Consider the following 22435-nt stretch of genomic DNA (forward strand, 5'->3'; position numbering starts at 1 on the left):
CCAACAGTAGGCAGGCACCTATTTCTCTTTTTAAAATCTAGGTCACGTGTTCTAAAAACCTTCCTTCAAGTATGTGATGGTTCTCACTAGGGGTGGGATCCGACACCAATTATGTCGATTCTCCACACTCTTCAGGGATGGGTAAATCTCTATCTACTATTTTGTCTGTAAATGGAAAAAAAAACATTAAAGTCCAAATATGTTATTGTTATTAGCGTCGGACTAATAGACAATCATTTTAATATTCTAGTAATAGGCGTGGATAGACACCCTCAAAGTGTGGTGCGTTAAGTTGTGGTTGTTATTTTAAGATACTTTGGACACGTTACTCGCTAAACTGAGAACTCCTTGGAGAAATTCATAGTCACTGGCAAAGTGTTTGGCAGGACAGCAGTTCACCGATGCGCTGTAGTGACCAAGTTAGTCGATGTCCTTGCCTCTCGAGTGGAGGAATGGAGGAGCCTTGTCCACGCCTGAAATTGGAATGGGGGTCACGATTCTCAGTAATACGGAACCGTTTATATAGCGCCATTATTATTATAGCCTTTTCTTAAGTTCAGTTTTTGACCTCAGACTAAATGGCAGGTTTATCCAGACCCAGCTCTAATGCTCTACCTAATCAAACTTCTCAACATTTGAACAAGTGGGTTTAACTCAGGTCTGGCCAATGCGTCAAGGAGCCAAGGAGCCAAGGAGCTGATAATACAGCGCCCTTGAGGTTTTTACTACTGCCAGGCGCCGTTTGGCTCAGGGCCTGTCCTGAATTCTATACTATAAATATTGCATTTACACCTTCGGTTTTCTAAACAATCATTTTCACGGTAAGAATGTGTGATTAAATTAGTGACAACCCGTTTATTTATTTCTTGTTTTACTACCTTGCTTCACTTATTTGTTAACGGCTTCAATATATCAAAGCCTCATTGTTCATGATTGGAATAACGGTGCTATATAAAAACATACCTACTCGTAATATCTGTGCAAATTTCATGAGGCCCGGGCTGAAATCGACCTGCTGTGATATGTTAAGTGCTCTTGAAGCGAATAATTATTTTTTTTGTGATTTAATATTTTTTAAGCGAAATTCAGTTCTGCAAACCCTACTAGTTCTCTTTGGAAGAGCTAAAGTGGATAGGTACCTACTCGTACTAGTTCCCTCTCCCTAGTCTGTGGTTCTTCTGTTATCTTTGAAGTGAAGAGGCAACTCGAGTAGGGAACGTAACAAGCCAACCTCTTTTCAAGGTGTTCTTTGGGTAGGAACTTTTAGTACCTACACAGGATTAATGGTTCTTATATTTTTTTTATTTATGCATGTACCGCACAAAATTTGAGATATTATGATATGTAATTAGGGTATGTGCGAGGCTGAAGGTAGTGGGAAGGGGATGGAGTTGGGGAAGAGGAAAATGGAGAAAGTACTTGGCCATTAAGCCCCTGCAAACCCAATTTATACCGATTTATAAGAAGTTTCTCGTTAGGTAACTCTTTAAGTTTTTTTTTTCCAAAAAAAAAATGTTATTTTTGAAAATAATATCTATAAATTTGCTATGCCGAATCGTTAAGTATACGAAATTCCCTCGATAGAAAAAAATCCCAAAGAAAGTTTAAAAAAATTATGAAAAACACGTTTTGTTCTGTTTTTTAATATGTTAGAGATATAAAAAAAAATCAGTGTATCTTTAAATACAACTAAAGTTTCTTTAATATTAGCGCGCTCCCTCTAACATTCGTATTTACATATCTCCCTTTCAAACCATCTTTGAACGCTTACTACGGGGCCTCAAGAACTGATCACCAAACACAGCTTTAGCAATTTCAAGTATCTTTCCAATTCTGAATGGTGGTCTTACACCAGGGCGATACTGAAAGTATCTACCACTCTGGAATGAACCGCAAATGTACTTAGTATATTTTTAATTAATATATTGTGAAATAACACAAAATAATCAAATAAAAAATTCTTTGTACGCCGAGATGAAAACCCGGATGCGTAGCCTAGAATGTTAACTACTCAACCACGGAGGCCGTCAATTTAATTTGTGAAACTCTTTTTTAATAAAAATAAAACATACTCTCACTAAAGGGATTAACCGATAGAAGTTGTTGTTGTAGGCGTGTCCATTACCCTAAGTATTCTCAATTCTTTTTAGCTCTGATGAAATTGGCTGAAAAGTTCAAAAACATCTTTCTTGGGCAGATAATCAATTTCATTTGCCCTTTGGGGACTATAAATCGAAAGATCTTTTGTAAATATTGGCGGCAACCGTTTTCTATTAAATTAATCATAAGGCATCTGGGAAACTGAGCGCCTAACTTTAGGAGTCAGGCAAAAACGTAGCACGTGATACAACGGTTGTTGATTTGGCCAACGATTGAAAAAGAAACGATTTGATTAGTGCAATTATTTTTACTTCCTAATTTGATAATATTTTTTTATTCCAGGATATGGGGAGGCTAGTGCAAACCCACACCTCCCATATAGTTTTTTTTATGTTTATTCAAAAAAGATATAATGTTACAAAATTAATGCTAAATATAGTAATTATTTCAACCAATTTTATACGTAATATGTACCGCCATAATGAAGCCAGGCTTGTGTGTATGTGGAATGTGTTATTTTTTATGTAATATGCCAAAGTATTCAGTTTATATTTTCAGTGTTTTTTAACGTCAAGTTTAAAATCTTTGTTGTTATTTATATTATTAATTTCCAATCTTCATATTTTTGGTACCTACCTAAAAATAATAAGTTTATCTTATTTCCTTTAGCTTATCATGTTTTACAGCAACTCGCATTTTAAATTTCCTTATTTTCTATGCAAAATCGTTCTGAAAATGTGTACTGTCCCTGTACGGCAGGCAGGGGGTCTGCGGGAAAAAAAATATTTGGCAAGTGGTCTACAGGGAAAAAAAGTTTGGGAACCTCTGACCTAGGCCCTAGGCGTCTACTGGTTTTGACAAGGGGCGCCTAAATTTTACTCGCTCCGGGCGGTCTTTGGTTCAGGGCCAGCCCTGGGTAAGAACGTAAAAAGCCCTAGACGGGGGTATTCAAGAACAATTTGAAGCTGCAGGGTAAGGTGGAAGATTTATAAAAAATGGCTCGGCATGGCGCCTGCAAATTTAAGTGTGTCAAGCCGCACCGCTTCCAACAGTAGGCAGGCACCTATTTCTCTTTTTAAAATCTAGGTCACGTGTTCTAAAAACCTTCCTTCAAGTATGTGATGGTTCTCACTAGGGGTGGGATCCGACACCAATTATGTCGATTCTCCACACTCTTCAGGGATGGGTAAATCTCTATCTACTATTTTGTCTGTAAATGGAAAAAAAAACATTAAAGTCCAAATATGTTATTGTTATTAGCGTCGGACTAATAGACAATCATTTTAATATTCTAGTAATAGGCGTGGATAGACACCCTCAAAGTGTGGTGTGTTAAGTTGTGGTTGTTATTTTAAGATACTTTGGACACGTTACTCGCTAAACTGAGAACTCCTTGGAGAAATTCATAGTCACTGGCAAAGTGTTTGGCAGTGACTATGAATTCACCGATGCGCTGTAGTGACCAAGTTAGTCGATGTCTTTGTCTCTCGAGTGGAGGAATGGAGGAGCCTTGTCCACGCCTGAAATTGGAATGGGGGTCACGATCCTCAGTAATACGGAACCGTTTATATAGCGCCATTATTATTATAGCATTTTCTTAAGTTCAGTTTTTGACCTCAGACTAAATGGCAAGTTCATCCAGACCCAGCTCTAATGCTCTACCTAATCAAACTTCTGCATTGAACAAGTGGGTTTAACTCAGGTCTGGCCAATGTGTCAAGGAGCCAAGGAGCTGATAATACAGCGCCCTTGAGGTTTTTACTACTGCCAGGTGCCGTTTGGCTCAGGGCCGGTCCTGAATTCAACTATAAATATTGCATTTACACCTCCGGTTTTCTAAACAATCATTTTTACGGTAAGAATGTGTGATTAAATTAGTGATTACCCTTTTTATTTATTTCTTGTTTTACTACCTATTTTCACTTATTTCTTGACGGCTTGAATATTTCAAAGCCTCACTGTTCATGGTTGGAATGACCGTGCTATACAGGGTGTCCGGAAACTCGTAGTACAAGCGGGAAACTGGTGAATCTACATCACATTTGGAGTCGATTTTGTAGTATATATTTTTTTTATTTGAGCTTTCGTTATCGAGTAAATCGAGATTGAAGTTGATGTTTTTTTTTTTTTTTTAATCAAATTCTTATAAATTATTACTGAAGATCAAAGTACCCAACTAATTAAAACTATTTGAAAGTAAAACAAATGAAGAAACTCGGATTTGAAGCATTATTTTGAAATCACCCTTCATTTAACCCGGTGTAATCATAAAATATTTCTGCTCTGCAGGGTTACAACATCTGTTATTCAACCCTAAACACCAGAAAAAACTTTAACCCTAAAATAGCCGAAAAATTTTTTTTTTTGGTTTTTTTTTTTTTTTTGAAAATGCTCAAATCAAAAAACTTTATGTTTTTTTGGGTTCCCTATGTGGTGTAGATTCTCCAGTTTCCCGCTTGTACTACGAGTTTCCGGACACCGTGTATAAAACAGACCTACTCGTAATATCTGTGTAAATTCCATGAGGCCCGGGCTCAAATTATATCTATAGTTTTGGGAGACCTGCTGTGATATAATTTTTTTCCGAACTTAGTCCGATAAGTGCTCTTGGTGTGAAAATACAAATACAAATGATGTCCTTGAAATATTCATAAGTAGTTTTTATTTTTTATGTAATTTAATATTTTTAAAGCGAAATTCAGTTCTGCAAACCCTACTAGTTCTCTTTGGAAGAGCTAAAGTGGATAGGTACCTACTCGTACTAGCTCCCTCTCCCTAGTCTGTGGTTCTTCTGTTATCTTTGAAGTGAAGAGGCAACTCGAGTAGGGAACGTAACAAGCCAACCTCTTTTCAAGGTGTTCTTTGGGTAGGAACTTTTAGTACCTACACAGGATTAATGGTTCTTATATTTTTTTTATTTATGCATGTACCGCACAAAATTTGAGGTATTATGATATGTAATTGGGGTATGTGCGAGGCTGAAGGTAGTGGGAAGGAGATGGAGTTGGGGAAGAGGAAAATGGAGAAAGTACCTGGCCATTAAGCCCCTGCATACCCCATTTATACCGATTTATAAGAAGTTTCTCGTTAACTCTTTAAGTGTTTTTTTCAAAAAAAAAAATGTTATTTTTGAAAATAATATCTATAAATTTGCTATGCCGAATCGTTAAGTATACGAACTTCCCTCGATAGAAAAAAATCGCAAAGTAAGCTCCAAAAAATTATTAAAAACACGTTTTGTTCTGTTTTTTAATATGTTAGAGATATAAAAAAATCAGTGTATCTTTAAAAGCAACTAAAGAATTTATCGAGAGATTTATTTTATCTATTTCGAATGAGTCGTCTTTTATTAAATATTTTCACCATTTTTACTTACTTATTATCGTTTCTTTAATATTAGCGCGCTCCCTCTAACATTCGTATTTGCATATCTCCCTTTCAAACCATCTTTGAACGCTTACTACGTGGCCTTAAGAACTGATCACCAAACACAGCTTTAGCAATTTCAAGTATCTTTCCAATTCTGAATGGTGGTCTTACACCAGGGCGATACTGAAAGTATCTACCACTCTGGAATGAACCGCAAATGTACTTAGTATATTTTTAGTTAATATATTGTGAAATAACACAAAATAATCAAATAAAAAATTCTTTGTACGCCGAGATGAAAACCCGGATGCGTAGCCTAAAATGTTAACCACTCAACCACGGAGGCCGTCAATTTAATTTGTGAAACTCTTTTTTAATAAAAATAAAACATACTCTCACTAAAGGGATTAACCGATAGAAGTTGTTGTTGTAGGCGTGTCCATTACCCTAAGTATTCTCAATTCTTTTTAGCTCTGATGAAATTGGCTGAAAAGTTCAAAAACATCTTTCTTGGGCAGATAATCAATTTCATTTGCCCTTTGGGGACTATAAATCGAAAGATCTTTTGTAAATATTGGTGGCAACCGTTTTCTATTAAATTAATCATAAGGCATCTGGGAAACTGAGCGCCTAACTTTAGGAGTCAGGCAAAAACGTAGCACGCGATACAACGGTTGTTGATTTGGCCAACGATTGAAAAAGAAACGATTTGATTATAATTTTAAAATATTGCAATTATTTTTACTTCCTAATTTGATAATTTTTTTTAATTCCAAGATATGGGGAGGCTAGTGCAAACCCACACCTCCTATATAGTTTTTTTAATGTTTATTCAAAAAAGAAATAATTTTACAAAATTAATGCTAAATATAGTAATTATTTCACCTAATTTTATACGTAAGATGTACCGCCATAATGAAGCCAGGCTTGTGTGTATGTGGAATGTGTTATTTTTTATGTAATATGCCAAAGTATTCAGTTTATATTTTCAGTGTTTTTTAACGTCAAGTTTAAAATCTTTGTTGTTATTTATATTATTAATTTCCAATCTTCATATTTTTGGTACCTACCTAAAAATAATAAGTTTATCTTATTTCCTTTAGCTTATCATGTTTTACAGCAACTCGCATTTTAAATTTCCTTATTTTCTATGCAAAATCGTTCTGAAAATGTGTACTGTCAAAATTGTTTCTATGGTCGGGAAAAATGGCTGGCGCAAGGCTTCCGATTGTCGGGTTGCGTACTCACGCACAACAAGTTTGTACTTTGTACAAAGAAGCGCTTCGTAATATAGAAAGCTGGGTACCCCATAGGTAAATACAGGTCTAATAAATATCCATTAAAAAAATCACTCTTTTCTAACCTACCATAAAGTTTCTAGGAGTGTTACATAATTGAGCTGTCAAAATCCTGCAGTGTTTATGAAAATATTATTAGTTCTCGATTTCTTGTCATAAATAAAGCAGTTTCTGTAATTTAATTGATATTTTGGGTTTCTTGTCGTATATTATGGTGTTTTCTTTGGACATTTAACGTTTCCATAATTATCAAAAAAATATTGGCCTCTGAAATGACGGTAATAACTTTGAATGATTATCGTGAATTGAATATAATTTATTCCTGAACTCGAATCGGTATGAAATCCATCTATCACTATGTTACTGTAATGGACTAATAATACTTACTATCTGGTAGTTATTTGAAACCATAAATAATTTCTTTTTTTTAGTTGATATCGTCTTTCATTCCGTATCAGGGACATTGTTAAACAATTTTTTTTTTAAATTAGCATCTGTTTTTCCTCCTTCATTTAATCCATTCCTTCAAACAAATCCCTTTCTTAACCTGCCTCATAATGTTACCCAGCCAAGTGGCAATTTAGTTTGTGTCATTTCACAGTGTATTTAGGTGTCACGTTAAAAATGGTAAACATCCAAATGGCCCATTGTCTGAGAGGAGCTACACAAACCCTAGGTGTCGCTCTATGAACCACATTAATTCCTGTCCTCCATCATGACACAAGCATCATTTTCAAATAACAATGGTGGTAATAGGAGTTTTCAAATTTTGTCAAGTTATTCTGTGTGTTTCTTTTAAAAAAGTCTCTTCTTCCGTCCAAATGGTTTTCGGGACTTCAGATCCAGTTAACAATAATAATAACTTAGTTAACTTTATCTTCGACCCGACTGTCGCAAATGTGATCCATCGGCGGCTATCTCCGTATGCAGATATCACAGATCTGATCCATGAAGTTTCACTAAAAGGCATAGATTTTGTCAAAACGTCCCGCATGATGGAATAGATTGCATAGAAAAGGGCCAACAATAATAATATTAGGACAGTGCCATTTTTGTGAAAAATCACCTCAAGGGCACTGGTTGTAAAGCTTTGTTAAGCAATATTCTCTATTTGCAGGGATGAATTGCGCTACAGATGCGTGCTGCTACGCGAACGCTTCGATAAGAACAAGGACGTAAAAAACATAATAGAGGCGCGACGCCTACTGGCTGAAGGGAACGAGGAACTCTTCCAAGAAATGCATTACCAACCAAAGAAATGTAAGTTTTATTTCAATAAACAGCTTTTTTAATGTATTGAGACTCAACTGCCTTGAAGTCAGTGGAACTGTTGTTGTCAAGCATAAAGGTCATGTTTTTATGCTCCTCAGCTGAACGAAATTTGATGCAGAGAATCAGAGTTTAACAGGGACTGTTCCTTTCCAGGAAACCCAACCTTAGAGCACTTGTGCCATACATAAACCACTCACTAGATCGATATCTTCGGGCTTTTTGTATGAAACAAATTGGTCCAAAAAAACCATAGATATGTCAGTATACAGACAGTTCGATTCTCATTTGGAGCCTACTTATTATACTATACACCAATGAAAACCTCTGAAAATTTATTCCATAGACTTTCAGAGTTTTTCATCGGTGGATATAATTGGCATCACAATAATTCAGTTCCAATTTTCGATCGGAGCCTTGTGCACTAGGAGACCATTCACAAAAATTGTCTTTAAAAATCACAATTAGAGATCAGATAACATCGCAGGCTGTTCGCTGAGTGCGTCGCCGAAAAACTGCAGGTATCGGCGACCATGTGCATAAGCATGCATTTATCAATATCTAAGCTATAATATCCAATAGTCACTGAAGACCTGGTTGCCAACATCTGTCGCCTAGTGCGCAAGGGCCTTAGTATTTCATTGATGGAGCAGAACAACTTTTACTGATTTTTAGATTACGCCTTGTTGCGCATCCAAGATTTTATACAGCCATGCAGTGTCTATCGTCAGGATAGATATGTAGAAAGATATGTTATTCGGATAAAACAAAATTTGATAGAAGAATAGGTTAGGTTAGTTTGTTTTTTCTCTTCCCTTTTCTTCAATGTTCTGTTGTCATGAAACCGTAGAAACTTTACCGATTGATCGATTTCCGCTTGTCCTTAGTCCCCCACTCGCCAGGCGGCGCGGCCTACCAGCGTGATGTATTCGCCCCTGACTGGGTGCTGGACTACTGGCATCCCTTGGAGAAGGCCATGTACCCCGAGTACTTTGCACGCCGCGAACTGCGCAAGAAGGAGTACGTCGAATGGTGGGAGCGCCAGTACGGCAAGCCCAAGCCCGGAGAGTATGATGGACACCATTGAGTCTTTGATTATTGTTATAAAATCTCTGCAATTTAATTAAATGTAAATATTTCATAGTTTGTGTGGGTTTTTATTTGTTTGTTACACTCCCATCTAGACATCCTTTGTACCTGTTTTGTTTCAATGATATAGATTTCAGCCTATTTTATTATTTGTCATTTCATTCTTATTTAACCTTGTAGGGCACAATTATGGAATTTCCTAGACGAGTGGCAAGTATGCTAACCAGCAACCTATAAGGATGCGTATAAACACGCGAGCTGAACCACGACTTAAGACACAGGAACCAAACAGCTTCGTTCCTTTCCCATAATTCGTGTCTTGGCTTGCGCATTTTTTCTCATATATGCAGCATAAGGGCTTCTCCGTTAATGGAGGACTGAACACGGCTGGCTCTAATAAAAAAAATATCCAAAGAAGCGAAGCTCACAGTCCACAATGGAGTGCTGAGATCTACCTTAATGTATGGTAACGGGTCATGGAATTAGCAGCGGAAGGACGGAAGTAGACTGAACTCTATCGAAAAAGATCCCTGATGCGTAGGCACGGTAAAACCGTATATGGAGTACACATTAGAAAAACAAGTTTTCAAATTAACAGGCTTTATTCACATTCATGCCTACATTTGACATGGTTTTAAAAAAAAAGAACAAAATTATTATTGACTTTATTACACTATGTATTCGTGAAGTACATTGTTTTGATACAATATTTTTCATAATCGGTCATTCGTTTATCGCTCATTCAAGTCTTGGGACATTATTTTATATAAGTAACATTTCAATAGAAAAATGAGATAAATTGAAAACAACGTAAAATACCTAATTAAACTAAAATTCTTAAAAATTTACTCAAAATATATTATTTTTCAGGCACCAAAAGTATTTTTTACAACAATAATTTTGGAACTGGTGCCTATTTTCAGTTTGAAAGATCTAACAACCATAGTTAATCACCTCTTACAAAAATTTTATAGAAATCCTATGACATGAATCCTTGTTCCCGGACCCATAAAATTATCATTATTAAACCGGTCAGTGGTTGAGTGGGCATAGCGCTTGGGTCTCACCCGAGCGTCGCGTGTTCGATTCCTCGGCTGGCTAAGTCCTCCATCACAACACAAGCAACATTTTCGGCTTTCTGTGGTGGTAGTAGGAGATTTTCAAACATTGTTGGGTTATCCGTGACCCGGGAATGTTTGTCTTTCTTTTAAAAAAAATTTTAAAAAAATTTAATAATCCTAGAAAGTTCATTTAGAGAAAAAAAAATACAACTTCACATTCAATTTTTATAACCTAGTAATAGGGGTAAAAAAATGTGCATATTTTTTTAATCTTTATTTTACCAGAGAAAACAGTTTTTCAAATTTGCCCCTTCAGAAAAAAATAATTTAAGAACTTTTCTTAAATTTTAAAACGGCAACACCACAAAAATATCATTTACAGAATAAAAGTTGCCACTGTGCAGGTTTTTGTTAAGAAACTTGTTCCCTCATGTTTTTAAAAATCTATGAACCACAAGGGCTGATTTAGTTTGAATTAAAACCAGATTGGTGCGTGTTCCCTCTCAATCATTTGACAGAAACTTAATAAAAAAAATATTAATACTAACTAATGTAACTTGGCAGGTATTAGTTAGTATGTATAGATCTTGTTTGTAAATGTTGCATAGCTATTAGATATTGTATATTTAGTATGGTTGTATACCTGATACGTTTAACTCCGGATTCAAACTGAATAATGAACATTATAATATGTAACAACAGACGTACATTATAAAGTCATTTAGAACAATGTTACAAGAAACACATTGAAAGATTGTACTTCAAGCCAGTTGGGTGCTCTCTCCGTACTTTTTCTAACAATTGTTCATTACTTCAATGCGCTTTTCCTTGTAGTAATATGTAATTATGTTAAATTTCCAGAATTACAGGACACACTGGGTAAATTATTTTTTAAACACTTTGTGTAAGTTTAATACATAACAATGAGATATGAATATTTCAGTCGACGGACCTGGAAAATAAAGCATTTTAAAAGCTATTTTGTTTAAAATATGTATAATTTGACATCATTTCTTCACGACATGTTTTAACGTAATAATATTAAAATAGTTTTTTTAGGCTAGTTTATTTTTTAAATTAACCCAAACTAATAAACCTATTTTAGGTTAAATAAGAGAAAAAAATTAACCTAATAACTTTCACATCAGTAACAATGGCCGCCAAATGCACAATATAATTATTAAAATGTATTATTTTCTATTTCCGCCGAATTAAATTGTTGTTTCCGTGACTGGCAATTCTGGATATTTACCGTAATTCATTCCCATTATCTGCAAATGAGTTCTGCTATTTTGTTTGATTAATAGCACGATGGTTAGTTAAATTTTTTAGCAATTATTCAATTTTGGCAGTACGACGAAGATAACTTAGTACGGATGGTTGTTTCAAGACGGTGGAGGTCTAGTTGCCCAGCTGATGGCCGCGACCCCACTGGTGTCCGCGGAACAGGCCGCCCATGCCCCCGCCGCCTCCCGCAGCACCCGGCTGAGGGGCCGCCGCCCGCGACTGCGGTGGGATTCCAAACCCACCCATCCCGCCACGCGCTTCGGGGAACCATCTCTTGCTGCAGATACAACAACACATTTAGATTAGTGGTAAAATCAAACAAAAACAGCTTTATGACAAAATTCAATAACAGGTATGAAAGAACTTAATTAAGCAACTAGGTACTGAATTTTTCTTTCTTGGTAACACTGATATTAGTTAATCTATGGAATTTCAAATTCTACTGACATTTTTTGGCGCTTACTCCTATTTCTAAAAAGGTTTGTATATAATATTTTATTTTTTATATTAATATTATATTTTTCTTTCCCAGTTCAATGAGTATAATAATTGTAAATTATTTCCCTGATCTCCGCACTTTTAGGCACAGTTTAAGGAAATTAATTACACTTTGTTTCAACAATTACTATTTCATGCACAAAATAGGTTATTAGATTCTTAGTTGGGGTTGATTACGTAATTTATGCATTTTAGATTGAAACGAAACTCTCGCAAGTCAAAATACATACAAAAATGTTAAAAATGGCGGCAAAGCGATCGTTTTATAAAGTGAACATTGAATAAAAATGCATCTTTTAAAATCCATTCTGTCCGAGCGATAATTTAAACTTGTCGTCATGTAAATAGTATGCATTGCCATAAACAAAAACAAATAATAATTTCATTTTTACTACATCAATAAATTCAGGACAAGTTCGCAAAATAATTAATTCAGTTGCTGCGGTCAGTTTCAGTGAAAATAACTTCAGTTAACCAGAGGCGGCTCTAAGGATCCAGTCGTGGTAGGTCATTTGAAAAAAATGTGTGCCCATATATTATTATCTATATCAATTTGTTATAATATTTCCATTGAAATAAATACACAATCCATGTACCTACTTACGGCAAATTATTTTTAAGATGTTTAGTTTTAATGTAGTTGTGCACAACATTAAAGTAAATAAAATAAGAGTTTGATTCTATTTGACAATGATCTTTTACTTTTTTTTGTTTTGTTTCATTCTACAGCTTCATTCTAAATCGATAATAACATAAATAATTATTCCAAACGTTTCTCGAACTATCCAATGAAAAACAACCATCGTTCCACACAGTACAAGCGTGTAAATGAAAAACCGACATTTGTTTATGTCACCATCTCTGTAAAACATATAATATTCATCGTGTTGTCACCCCCACGGTCATGACCTAAACGTCCCTAAGCTTTCTTCGGTACCTAATTTTTACTTCGACGAAAAATATAGTGCCATCTCGTTTATTCTATGGCGCGCATAGGGACAGAAGATGCCAAAGAGGACATTCTTTAAATTGACCCGGCGAATCGTGTGGACTTGTGAATGAAAGCTTCTATTAGAGACAACAGATGTCACTGGTAGTCACTCGCCGCCGCCGCTGTTTCGCGTTACATTTTAAATAAAATAAGAATTAGACCAGTTGTTTTGATGCACATAATTGATTATTATTGTTGTCTTATAATTTTGGGGGGTCAAACACCAATTGACCTAAGGGAAGAACCGCCACTGCAGTTAACCATCTTTACCGACGTAAATCGTTGTTGTAGTAATTAAATTGAAACGAAGTGTAATGAGTGCCTAAAAAGCGCTGCGGCTAGGGAAATATTTGTCTAAAATTATTATAAATAAATACTGCATATTTTTAACACGATTGTAGCGTATAACTGACAACCTAATGTAAAAAAAAATTTGGAGCCTGGTCTACAATTCAACGCATTTAAAAGACCTTACACAGCTGATACATATTAACTAACGATCCCTAGCGACCGATTTTTTGTAATTTGACCTAAAAAATTTCAACATCGGATTCAATTTACTCGAAAACGAAGCTCAAATCAAAAAAGTTGCAACACAAAATTGACTCCAAATGTGATGTAGATTCTCCAGTTTCCCGCTTGTACTATATGTTTCCTGTCACCATCTATAGTTTCCTTATTGATTTGGTACCAAAATATAATATTCGTTTTAGGCAAAATTAATTATTTCAACACCTTTTTTCAAATAATTCTTTGTATTTATATATTATAACTGTGTGTAAATGGCATCTGTGTGCCATAAATAAATAAATACTCACAGAATGGAAGGTGTGCTGATGAGGGCAGGTCCTCCAATGTCCTGGGGGTACTTGAACATCAGGAAGAAGTACAGATGGCCAATCAGGATACCAACGAGCTCCAAGATTCCACTAAAACATTTAAAAAAACAATTTAATGAATTATCATGTTGGTATAGATGATATACGGTGAGGGCCGTATACTACTTGGGTTAAAATATTTACTCATAGTAATATTTATGCAAGATTTTTTTAGACTGGCACCACTTTTTTCCAATCCTCAAAAACACGGTCATTTTTGCATTTCGCATTTAGTTGCTAACTTCACATTTCTTCAGATGACATTTGAGATGTCATGACTCGTTCTGCTTTGAATTGCTTCATTCATTCTGTATTTGCTTCGGTAAATCGATATTTCAATTTAAAATATTCCTCTGGTATTACTGTTTTTTACATTTTCACTGCACGACCGATCGATATTTGTCAAATCAACCAGATTTTTAACAAAGTCCGCGAACTCCATCTTAATACCATAGTAATACAGTACTCATCCTGGGGGTCGGACTGTTTAAAAATCTGTCAGCCACTAACCTGTTCTTATCCCTCCGCATTCTATTATGAGTAACACGGTTCATGTTTGTTATTATAATTATTAAAACTTACTTTAACTGCGTTATTATCTCTAAATAGTAAAAAATAAAGTCGCTATCAGCGTCTGTTTGTTTGTGCGCTTAGTTCTTATAAACTACGCAACGGATTTCGATAGGGTTTTCACTATCACTCCCGAAAGGTTATACACGGTTTTCCAATAAGAGGTGTTATTTTGAATAGCCCGCTATTTCGGTAGATGTTACTTTCGAAGCTGTCATTTTTTGACATTTAACAAGTAGAAACTACGCCATTAATAAAAATGGAACGATACACGCTTCAACAACGCATTGAAATTAATAAAATTCACTTGAGTGAATCAAATGCAAATCATCTTGAGTGATGAGGCCCATTTCCACCTCGGTGGCTTCGTCAACAAGCAAAATTGTCGCATCTGGGGCTCGGAAAACCCAAGAGTTATTGTTGAAAAGCCTCTCTATCCTCAACATGTGACTGTTTGGTGAGGTTTACGGTCCGGCGGAGTCATTGGACCTTACTTTTTCGAAAATGAGGCTGGAGCAACAGTTACGGTGAATGGATTGCGCTATAACGAGACGGCGCTACGTGTCACACAAGCAACGAAACCGTTGATCTTTTACGATTGAATATCAAAATAACACCTCTTATTGGAAAACCCTGTATATATAAAACATGCATATTGTATTTACTGAAAGTAAAGAAAAGTCAAGCAACGCCGGGCACACATCAGCTAGTACATATTACTATAATATACTTATTAAACTCCATTGCACAACTTTCGATATATCTTTATATCATTCTACTACTTCATGTGCTCCTTTTCCTTCGCTGTGTTAATTTAGCAATGTTGTGAACACCCAATCTGTTGTAATAAAGGTTTGCCAAATACAAACATGTTTATTTTTATAAATATCAACAAAGTTACTACAGATTGCTCTGTAACTACTTTCATAGTACCTTAAGTACTTATTTTGTACTCTTGTTATTATATTCAAATAAATTAACTCCTTTGTACAACAGAACTTTCTATTATAACTTGTATTATGCCTACTTATATCGTTCGTACTCAGTTTACTATGTTATGTACTACAAACTTATTATTGTACTCCCAAACATCTTATCTATAACAATGTATATACATATCGTCGCATTAATTCGTAGAATGCGTAACCACCAAATGTAAAATTTTACAGGAGGCACAAAAAACCTCGTAGTGAAAAAAAATGAAAGACGGCTCATTCTTTTTATTTATGTTTCGAACATATAATATATTTCGAAATTTATATTCAATCATTAAACTTTTGTAAGTTAAGGCTTTCTATTTCAAATCGGAGTTAGGAAGTTTACATAAAAACCGAGAATGGAGATACGTATTTTACAAAAGATACATACTTTTCTGCAAACAGTTTTATGAGATAGGAATTTTACAGTCACAAAAAAAAACACAACAATGTATGTATATGTCGAGGCAGTCTATTTAGATGCATTTTAATGATTTTAATGATGCGGAAGGTTATCGTAAAAGGAGTGGTAATCCTTTTCTAATGTCTGTTTTAAGTCTTGTAAATGCTGGTACTTTTCCTTCCTTAAGGGATTAAATCTGACTCTCAAGTGAAATCTTCAAACTATGGAGATCATTACAGATTCGGCGACGGTTTTGTGCTGGGTGAGATCTACACTGACCGGGAGTAGTCGTGTCAGAGATACTCGTTAAGTGACGCTTGGGGTTGATGAAGGAGATTGTAGAAGAATTTGATCTGACATTTTCGATCACCCTTGTAGAGTCCTGTAGAAATAAAACTGATGTACTTACTAGGGTTTGCAAGACCAGGGCAAAGAGTAGCCATGACAGGAAACGTTGTGAAAGAGACTCCTCAGAGTGTGAAGATAGGTGGGAGAGACTTGAAAGTGGAACTGGTGAGCAAACATGTGCTTTAAGCGTAGAAACTCTTCATGCTCAGCATCACTTTGGAGTAAAGTGAACGCTTCATCTTGCCCGGCTGGTCAATCTTGAGGCGAGAAGAAAGGACGTCGATAGATGCGTGCGTTCCTGCGTACAATGCAGGACAATTGACCCTCCGCCATCATCCCATGAAGCGGGTAATCTTAATGTTGTGACAACCTGGAGTCGCTTGGCAGTTGATGTTACTCATTTCGGTAGGAAATGTTTACTCATATTTATCGATTGCGGTCCAAGTAGATTTGCCGTGTGGCGGGAAATCGAGTCAGATAATGCAGCTTCGATTATCAGACATTAGGAAGAAGTGTTTCGGGAAAGAGGCCCGCCCAAAGACTCGTTGTAGTTCTCAGTAGTTCTCATGTAGATCTCAGTAGTTCTCATGGACAATGGTACTGCATTTTGTTCCTACAGTGTTACAGATAAGTGTAAGAGATGGAATGTTCGTCAAAGATTTCGCGCGGCATACCGACCAGCTGGAAACGGTATAGTTGAACGACATCATCAAACAATAAAGAGAACTGCAGCCAGAAGTGGAAGCGATCCCCTGCAGGCAGTGTTTTGGTACAATCTTTGGCTACAAAAAGTCAGGATGATCAAGGTGTTGCGCTGTCTAGTATAGTTCACACTTACTCGTGGAGACACCCTTCTGCGCAAGTGAATATAGAAGAGGAAGTATTGACTGAGTTCTAAGTGGGCGATCTTCTTGCGGTTAAGCCAGTAGATGGGAGATGCACATCGTGCATGGAAGGGTGACAGGACTTACTTCAGTCAACAACATCGAAGTAGATGGCATACCAAGACATGTGCTTGACCCGCGGAAGATGCCTGACAGAGAACGGACTGTGTCTGAGGAGAGACGAGATGTAATTGTCGCACGTTCCACCGTCAATATTTTGGGTTTGTTTGAAGAGGACAGTGAAGAACCGGATCCGGATATGCATCAGGAGGAGATCCACTTGCAAAGAGATGGTGACCTTGAAGAAGAGATAATCACAGAACAACGACCTATTAGGTAGGACGCGAAGGGCTCCGGGTTAGTTAAATCAATTCGTGCAGTGATGATGACATCAGGAGGGCGTGTGGTGATAAGCAGGTACCACTGTAAAAGCGGTGAATGCAACCGCAGAGGCACATAAAACAAGAGAGCTACGGCAGAGCGTCACACGGTGCAGAAGACATCAGTTTAGACTACAGATACAAAACACTATTCGTGACTTCACAATTAAAATTAAGGTTATAAAATGTTCAAAATTGATTAATCAACTTATCTCAGTTAATTTCACGGTAAAACTATTACACCGTAAATAAATTTCCTGTCAAAAAACACAACAAGCGTGCACGGCTCACCGGCCAATACTGAATTAAGGAGTTTCGAAGTATTCGCGAGTAAAAATGGCACCATGATTTTACGCAGTTTCCTAATTTGTGTTTATCTAAAAGGTTAATTTTTTTTTAAATTTGCGAGTTTTACTAGTCGATGCGGGACTAATTTTAACACCAGATGGCATTAAAAACGTATTTTCGAAAAATTTGGAGTTACGCAGTCTACGAATTAATGCGACGATATATGTAAAAACCTTCGAGGCGTGAATAAATAAATAAAATAAATTTAATATAGAAAAAGTTTAACAAGGGATCTGTCAACTGAAACTTCTTAACAACCTTCCGCATCGCCATTCATAGATATTAGAAATACGGCATGGAAGCCTGCTGACTGTCGCCAAGCTACGACCAAACTGCACTGAACCGTAAAGCGGCTATGCAATGCAATTAATGCATTACGTAAATACAAAGGCAGGGCAACGCTGTGCGTAGCTGCTATTTTCACTGGTGTGGATGAACAATATTGGCAATTTTCTCAGTTTCATAACAACAATGCTTCCTTCAACAATTCCTTATTAACTGGTACAGTTAAGATTCTCACCCTCCGGAGATGACCAGGTTGAAAGCAAACAGCACCCACGGAAGGTACATTGCTTTGAATCTAGTGCCGAACCAGAAGGATACTATAGTGTCCTTGTTCAACTGGCACCAGATGTACAGAACCGAGAGAACCATTGGATCCATCAGCACCTGAAACAGATACGCACAAAACTAATTATTTTTAAATTCTCATCAATTACAGCACTTCTAATTTTTGGTGGCCACTATGAAGAGAGAGAATTGATAATGTATGTACTAAATCCAGTATGAATTTGCGTTGGATCTGGCCTACACTATCAGATATAATAATCATATTGAAGGAGATGGTCCGCTTAACAACCATTATAACTCAGGGCATAAGCCCATTGTGCTTCATCTCCCGTGTTTAGATTATTCCCCTGACAGTAACCCAGTCTCTTAAATAAAGTTCACCAGAGCTGAAATTTGGTATTCAGCTATCTCCAGGTTCCAAAATGTGTCTTTACAGGGATCTAAGGCCCAGTTGTTTCGCAGTAATAGAAATTCACGCGTGATAAAGTCATCAAATGGTCATTCAGCACCCTTTTCTTTTTTTTACATTTGAAAGGACCCCGTTAAACGCAGATTCTAGGTGCGTTTCAGCTTTCTATCAAATTGTGAATAGCTGACGACAAGCTTAACATTACAGTTGTCCGCTTCTGCCTATCATAATGGCGAACTTTTAAGTATCAAAATGGCACTGAATGGCTATTTGATGACAATATTACATTTGAATTTTTCTGAAACAACCCATCCAAAAAACGGTTTTTTGGATGGGGATGAATTTAAACAATTCATAAAAGTTAAAATTCAAGTTCTATTTATATTTTTTCATGGGCCGGTTGATTCACAGTACTCGGATAGTAACAGAACTTGAATATCAACTTTGAAATTTTATGAATTGTTCAAATTCTGTGAAAAACCCGTCCTAACTGTCCTTCCCTTCAAGACGGAACATTGGCACCATATATGAATTGGAGTTCATCCTCTTTACATTTCCTTCAGCTATTATTGGCACACTTCAATCCTAACAGTTCTGTTGGTTGCATGTGTCTTCTGAGATAGCAGTGTCCTGTTAAAAATCCTACTAGCTCCCTCGGTGAGTTTCTAGCCATATTGGACAGTTGCCAGATTCGTTTGAGGTTTGGTCTGTTTCCGGATGCCCTTTGCCTAGTTTTAACGTAATACTAACATGAATTTCTCCGATGAGCCCCACGATGATGCAGAGCAGCCAGTTGAAGATCAGCATGAAGAAGTAGTCGGCCGGCCGTCCGGCAAACAGCCCCGTCTCCAGCCGCAGTGAGTAATTGTACAAGAAGTAGCAGTTGATGAGGAAGTGGAAGCCCGTCTGGGGCGTGATGGGATAATAGAACACGGCCGTTAGAACTCTCCATAACTGAAAAATAAACAAAAACACATTGCAGTAGTTCTGTGACAGTAGATGCAAAAAATTTCTATAGCGCAGTTTCAAGATATTTCACCTCAGGATGTAGAGTATATAATCAGATTTATAGCAGTTCCTGACCACTCCTAAACTCGACAAAAGAGTTCACTTGCGACTTATGCAGGATCAGCAGTTGTGTATTATTATTCTTTTTTCTTTCAAGTTGTTGAAATTTTTTATGATACCATTTATAATGGGCCCATAGACATAAAAAACAGTAGACATGCCATAACACAACATCTGAGTATCAAACCAAGTGACAATCATTTTGGCACCAGGAAGATTGGAGCATATCTTGAATAAAAAACGACGTTATTTGTACATCGACCGCCGGCGAGCAAACATTGAAATAACCAGACCGTGCACAGAAAAGTAAGGTAACGGTTTGCAGCACAAATAACCATTGTGGGACTTTTCTGTGCAGGGTCTGAATGCACGTTTTTAACCGAGCCGACTAATACTATCATTGGGTTGCATAGCAATACAAATATATTCCTAGGGAATCAGGGATGTGCCTAGTGCACTTTTACAAAATACACAGATAATTGTTTCTTTACGTGGTATTAAATACTTTATTTTGCTTAATATATAATATTTATTTATTAGTAAAATGATGTACCCTTAAAGAAATATAACTTTTTTCAAAAGCCTGATCAAAAATACGTCATGATTTATTCTTGTATAAAATTATGACTAAAGTTTCACATAAATAATATATTAATTATGTTTAAGAGATTGCATCCCCACTCCCGGGTACTTTATGTGACTAGAGGTCACTAAACAAGACTAAAGCCATTTGAAGCAACAAAGGCGATACTGAGAGTATCTAATACAACTAGGCGCAAATAATAATGTACCTGCTATGTAATTTTTTCATTAAATTATTTATGTGTGAAATAATGAGCATAAATTAATTGAGATGATTGTATTATTATTATTATGATAGGACAATCCTAAATATATTTACCATAGGCGTTCACTCACCATGTACGTATTTGTTATAGCGGTAAATAATTATAACTCATTTGTCCTTACTAAATACTGTAACAACATATTCGATTTCAGAAACAAGCGAATCTTTTTTCATGGGACTTTGAATTTGCAATAGCGTTTATTACTGTTACTAGCGATTCGCGCGCCACTGTAAAAAGGACTAATAATTCATAGGCAGATTTTACTTTCAAAGTTTTAAAAGTGATAACTGTCAGATTCATTTACTGACCAGTAATAATTGATCCATAATATGGGCATTCACCTAATTTGTGATATTTTAATAATAAAAAATAAATAAATTCATTGAAAGGGTGAGGTCTATGCCACCTTTGCGATCCTTTCAACTTTCAGTTTGTTTCACTCTCCCTTATCGGCATGTCTATGGTTTCTCATGTCCATGAATGGGCCCTATAGACGACTCAATTTGGTTGAGCAGTTGTTATCAACCTCATTGAGTTGAAAATACGTTTTGTAAAAACGTCATCGCTCGAGTGAATAAGAATTTAACTTGCTTGTGAGATGTCCTCTGATAAGAGATACCAGGGACGAAGCTCTTGTCATCCTTTTGGACCAGTTCAAATGTATTGAAAAGGATGCAACGATTTAAACCAAAAAAAGTTTTGTTGCGTGTGTTAGTTCCCCAGAGTAGCAACAGACGAAATTGAACCAACCATTGCATCGTCTGTACGCAACACTCAATGGATGACACACAATGTGTCGGTTGAACCAGCCAAATTGAGTGGTCTGTAGGGGATTTATTACATCATTTTTCTGGCATCTTATAGGTATTGTAGGAGGACTCATTGTTTGGATCCCAAAAAATCACAGAAATATTAGTTTACCATGATGAAATAATTCAAATACTACTATAACATACCTGACATTCTTTGAAAAGGGGCTCAAAAAAGAGCATCATATAGTACGGTTTTATCAAACCGAATCTCCCTAATAAACTGAAACCTATTGTCAAACTCAACCACCATTTCGTAAAGAACGGAAGGCCGTTAAACCAATCCTTAAAGTCAGCCATGATTAACAGATTTTTGATAAATCAAACTAGTATTTTAAGCACAGGGAACAATCATAAGGTATGTTTATTTTGCCGAAACGTCAGGCACTGGCGTTATCGTCTAAGAGCGAAGTCCAGATAAATTCCACAATACACAACTTCTGGAAGTTAAAACTCCGAGATATTATAATGTTGTCGGCACAGCACTTATTAACTATACCGGCTATTTAATACGGGTTTAAAGGGACATCAGGGTGGGCGAATGGTACACGTGTACCGTTCGAATTTGTGGAAAAATCATGAAAATTGAGTTTTGTGTTGTTATCAATGAAGCTAGCAACAAACCAATACGATACGTCACTTCTTTTTTAAATAAAGCAGTATGTGCACAAACTGCGTTAAATTTATTTTCAGGCATCAGTGGCTACTCGGCCAATAAAAAATTGTTGTATTTTAATTTGAACTCCATATAGGATTCTCAACTGCCCGGAGCCAGTGGGACTATGTCATCCGTGAGGCTCAAGGGAATAAGTATGGAAATAATGGAAAGGAGTTGTAGAAGAGGATTATTGGGAAGTATCTGGCTATTCGGATGTGTTACCTAACACGGCCATAATTGCCATTATATCTAATTAATTCTTCCCAACCTTCATCTTATCTTTTTCATTTCCCTACCCACTCCCCTCAGTCTCGCGGATGCCA

At 36.4% G+C, this 22435-nt stretch overlaps 2 protein-coding genes across 2 annotated transcripts; one reads left to right on the forward strand and one right to left on the reverse strand.

The window, feature by feature from the left end:
- The first annotated feature begins 6627 nt into the window (after nt 1-6627).
- ND-B22 (NADH dehydrogenase (ubiquinone) B22 subunit) lies at nt 6628-9182 on the forward strand. The gene is made up of 3 exons (XM_089648617.1): nt 6628-6782; nt 7885-8027; nt 8924-9182. The coding sequence occupies exons 1-3, from the start codon at nt 6676-6678 to the stop codon at nt 9121-9123; spliced, it is 450 nt and encodes a 149-aa protein (XP_089504743.1). The 5' UTR covers nt 6628-6675; the 3' UTR covers nt 9124-9182.
- Nucleotides 9183-10360: 1178 nt separating this feature from the next.
- Der-1 (derlin 1) lies at nt 10361-22083 on the reverse strand. The gene is made up of 5 exons (XM_089648888.1): nt 21602-22083; nt 19480-19683; nt 18271-18419; nt 13781-13891; nt 10361-11750 (listed from the first exon to the last, which is right to left on the reverse strand). Exons 1-5 carry the CDS (start codon nt 21752-21754, stop codon nt 11588-11590), a joined length of 780 nt encoding a protein of 259 aa, XP_089505014.1. The 5' UTR covers nt 21755-22083; the 3' UTR covers nt 10361-11587.
- Nucleotides 22084-22435: the final 352 nt, after the last annotated feature.

The sequence above is a fragment of the Hesperophylax consimilis genome, chromosome 28 (assembly GCF_061612785.1).
Source record: "Hesperophylax consimilis isolate HC1 chromosome 28, BYU_Hcon_1.0, whole genome shotgun sequence".
In the NCBI taxonomy this organism is placed as follows: domain Eukaryota; kingdom Metazoa; phylum Arthropoda; class Insecta; order Trichoptera; family Limnephilidae; genus Hesperophylax; species Hesperophylax consimilis.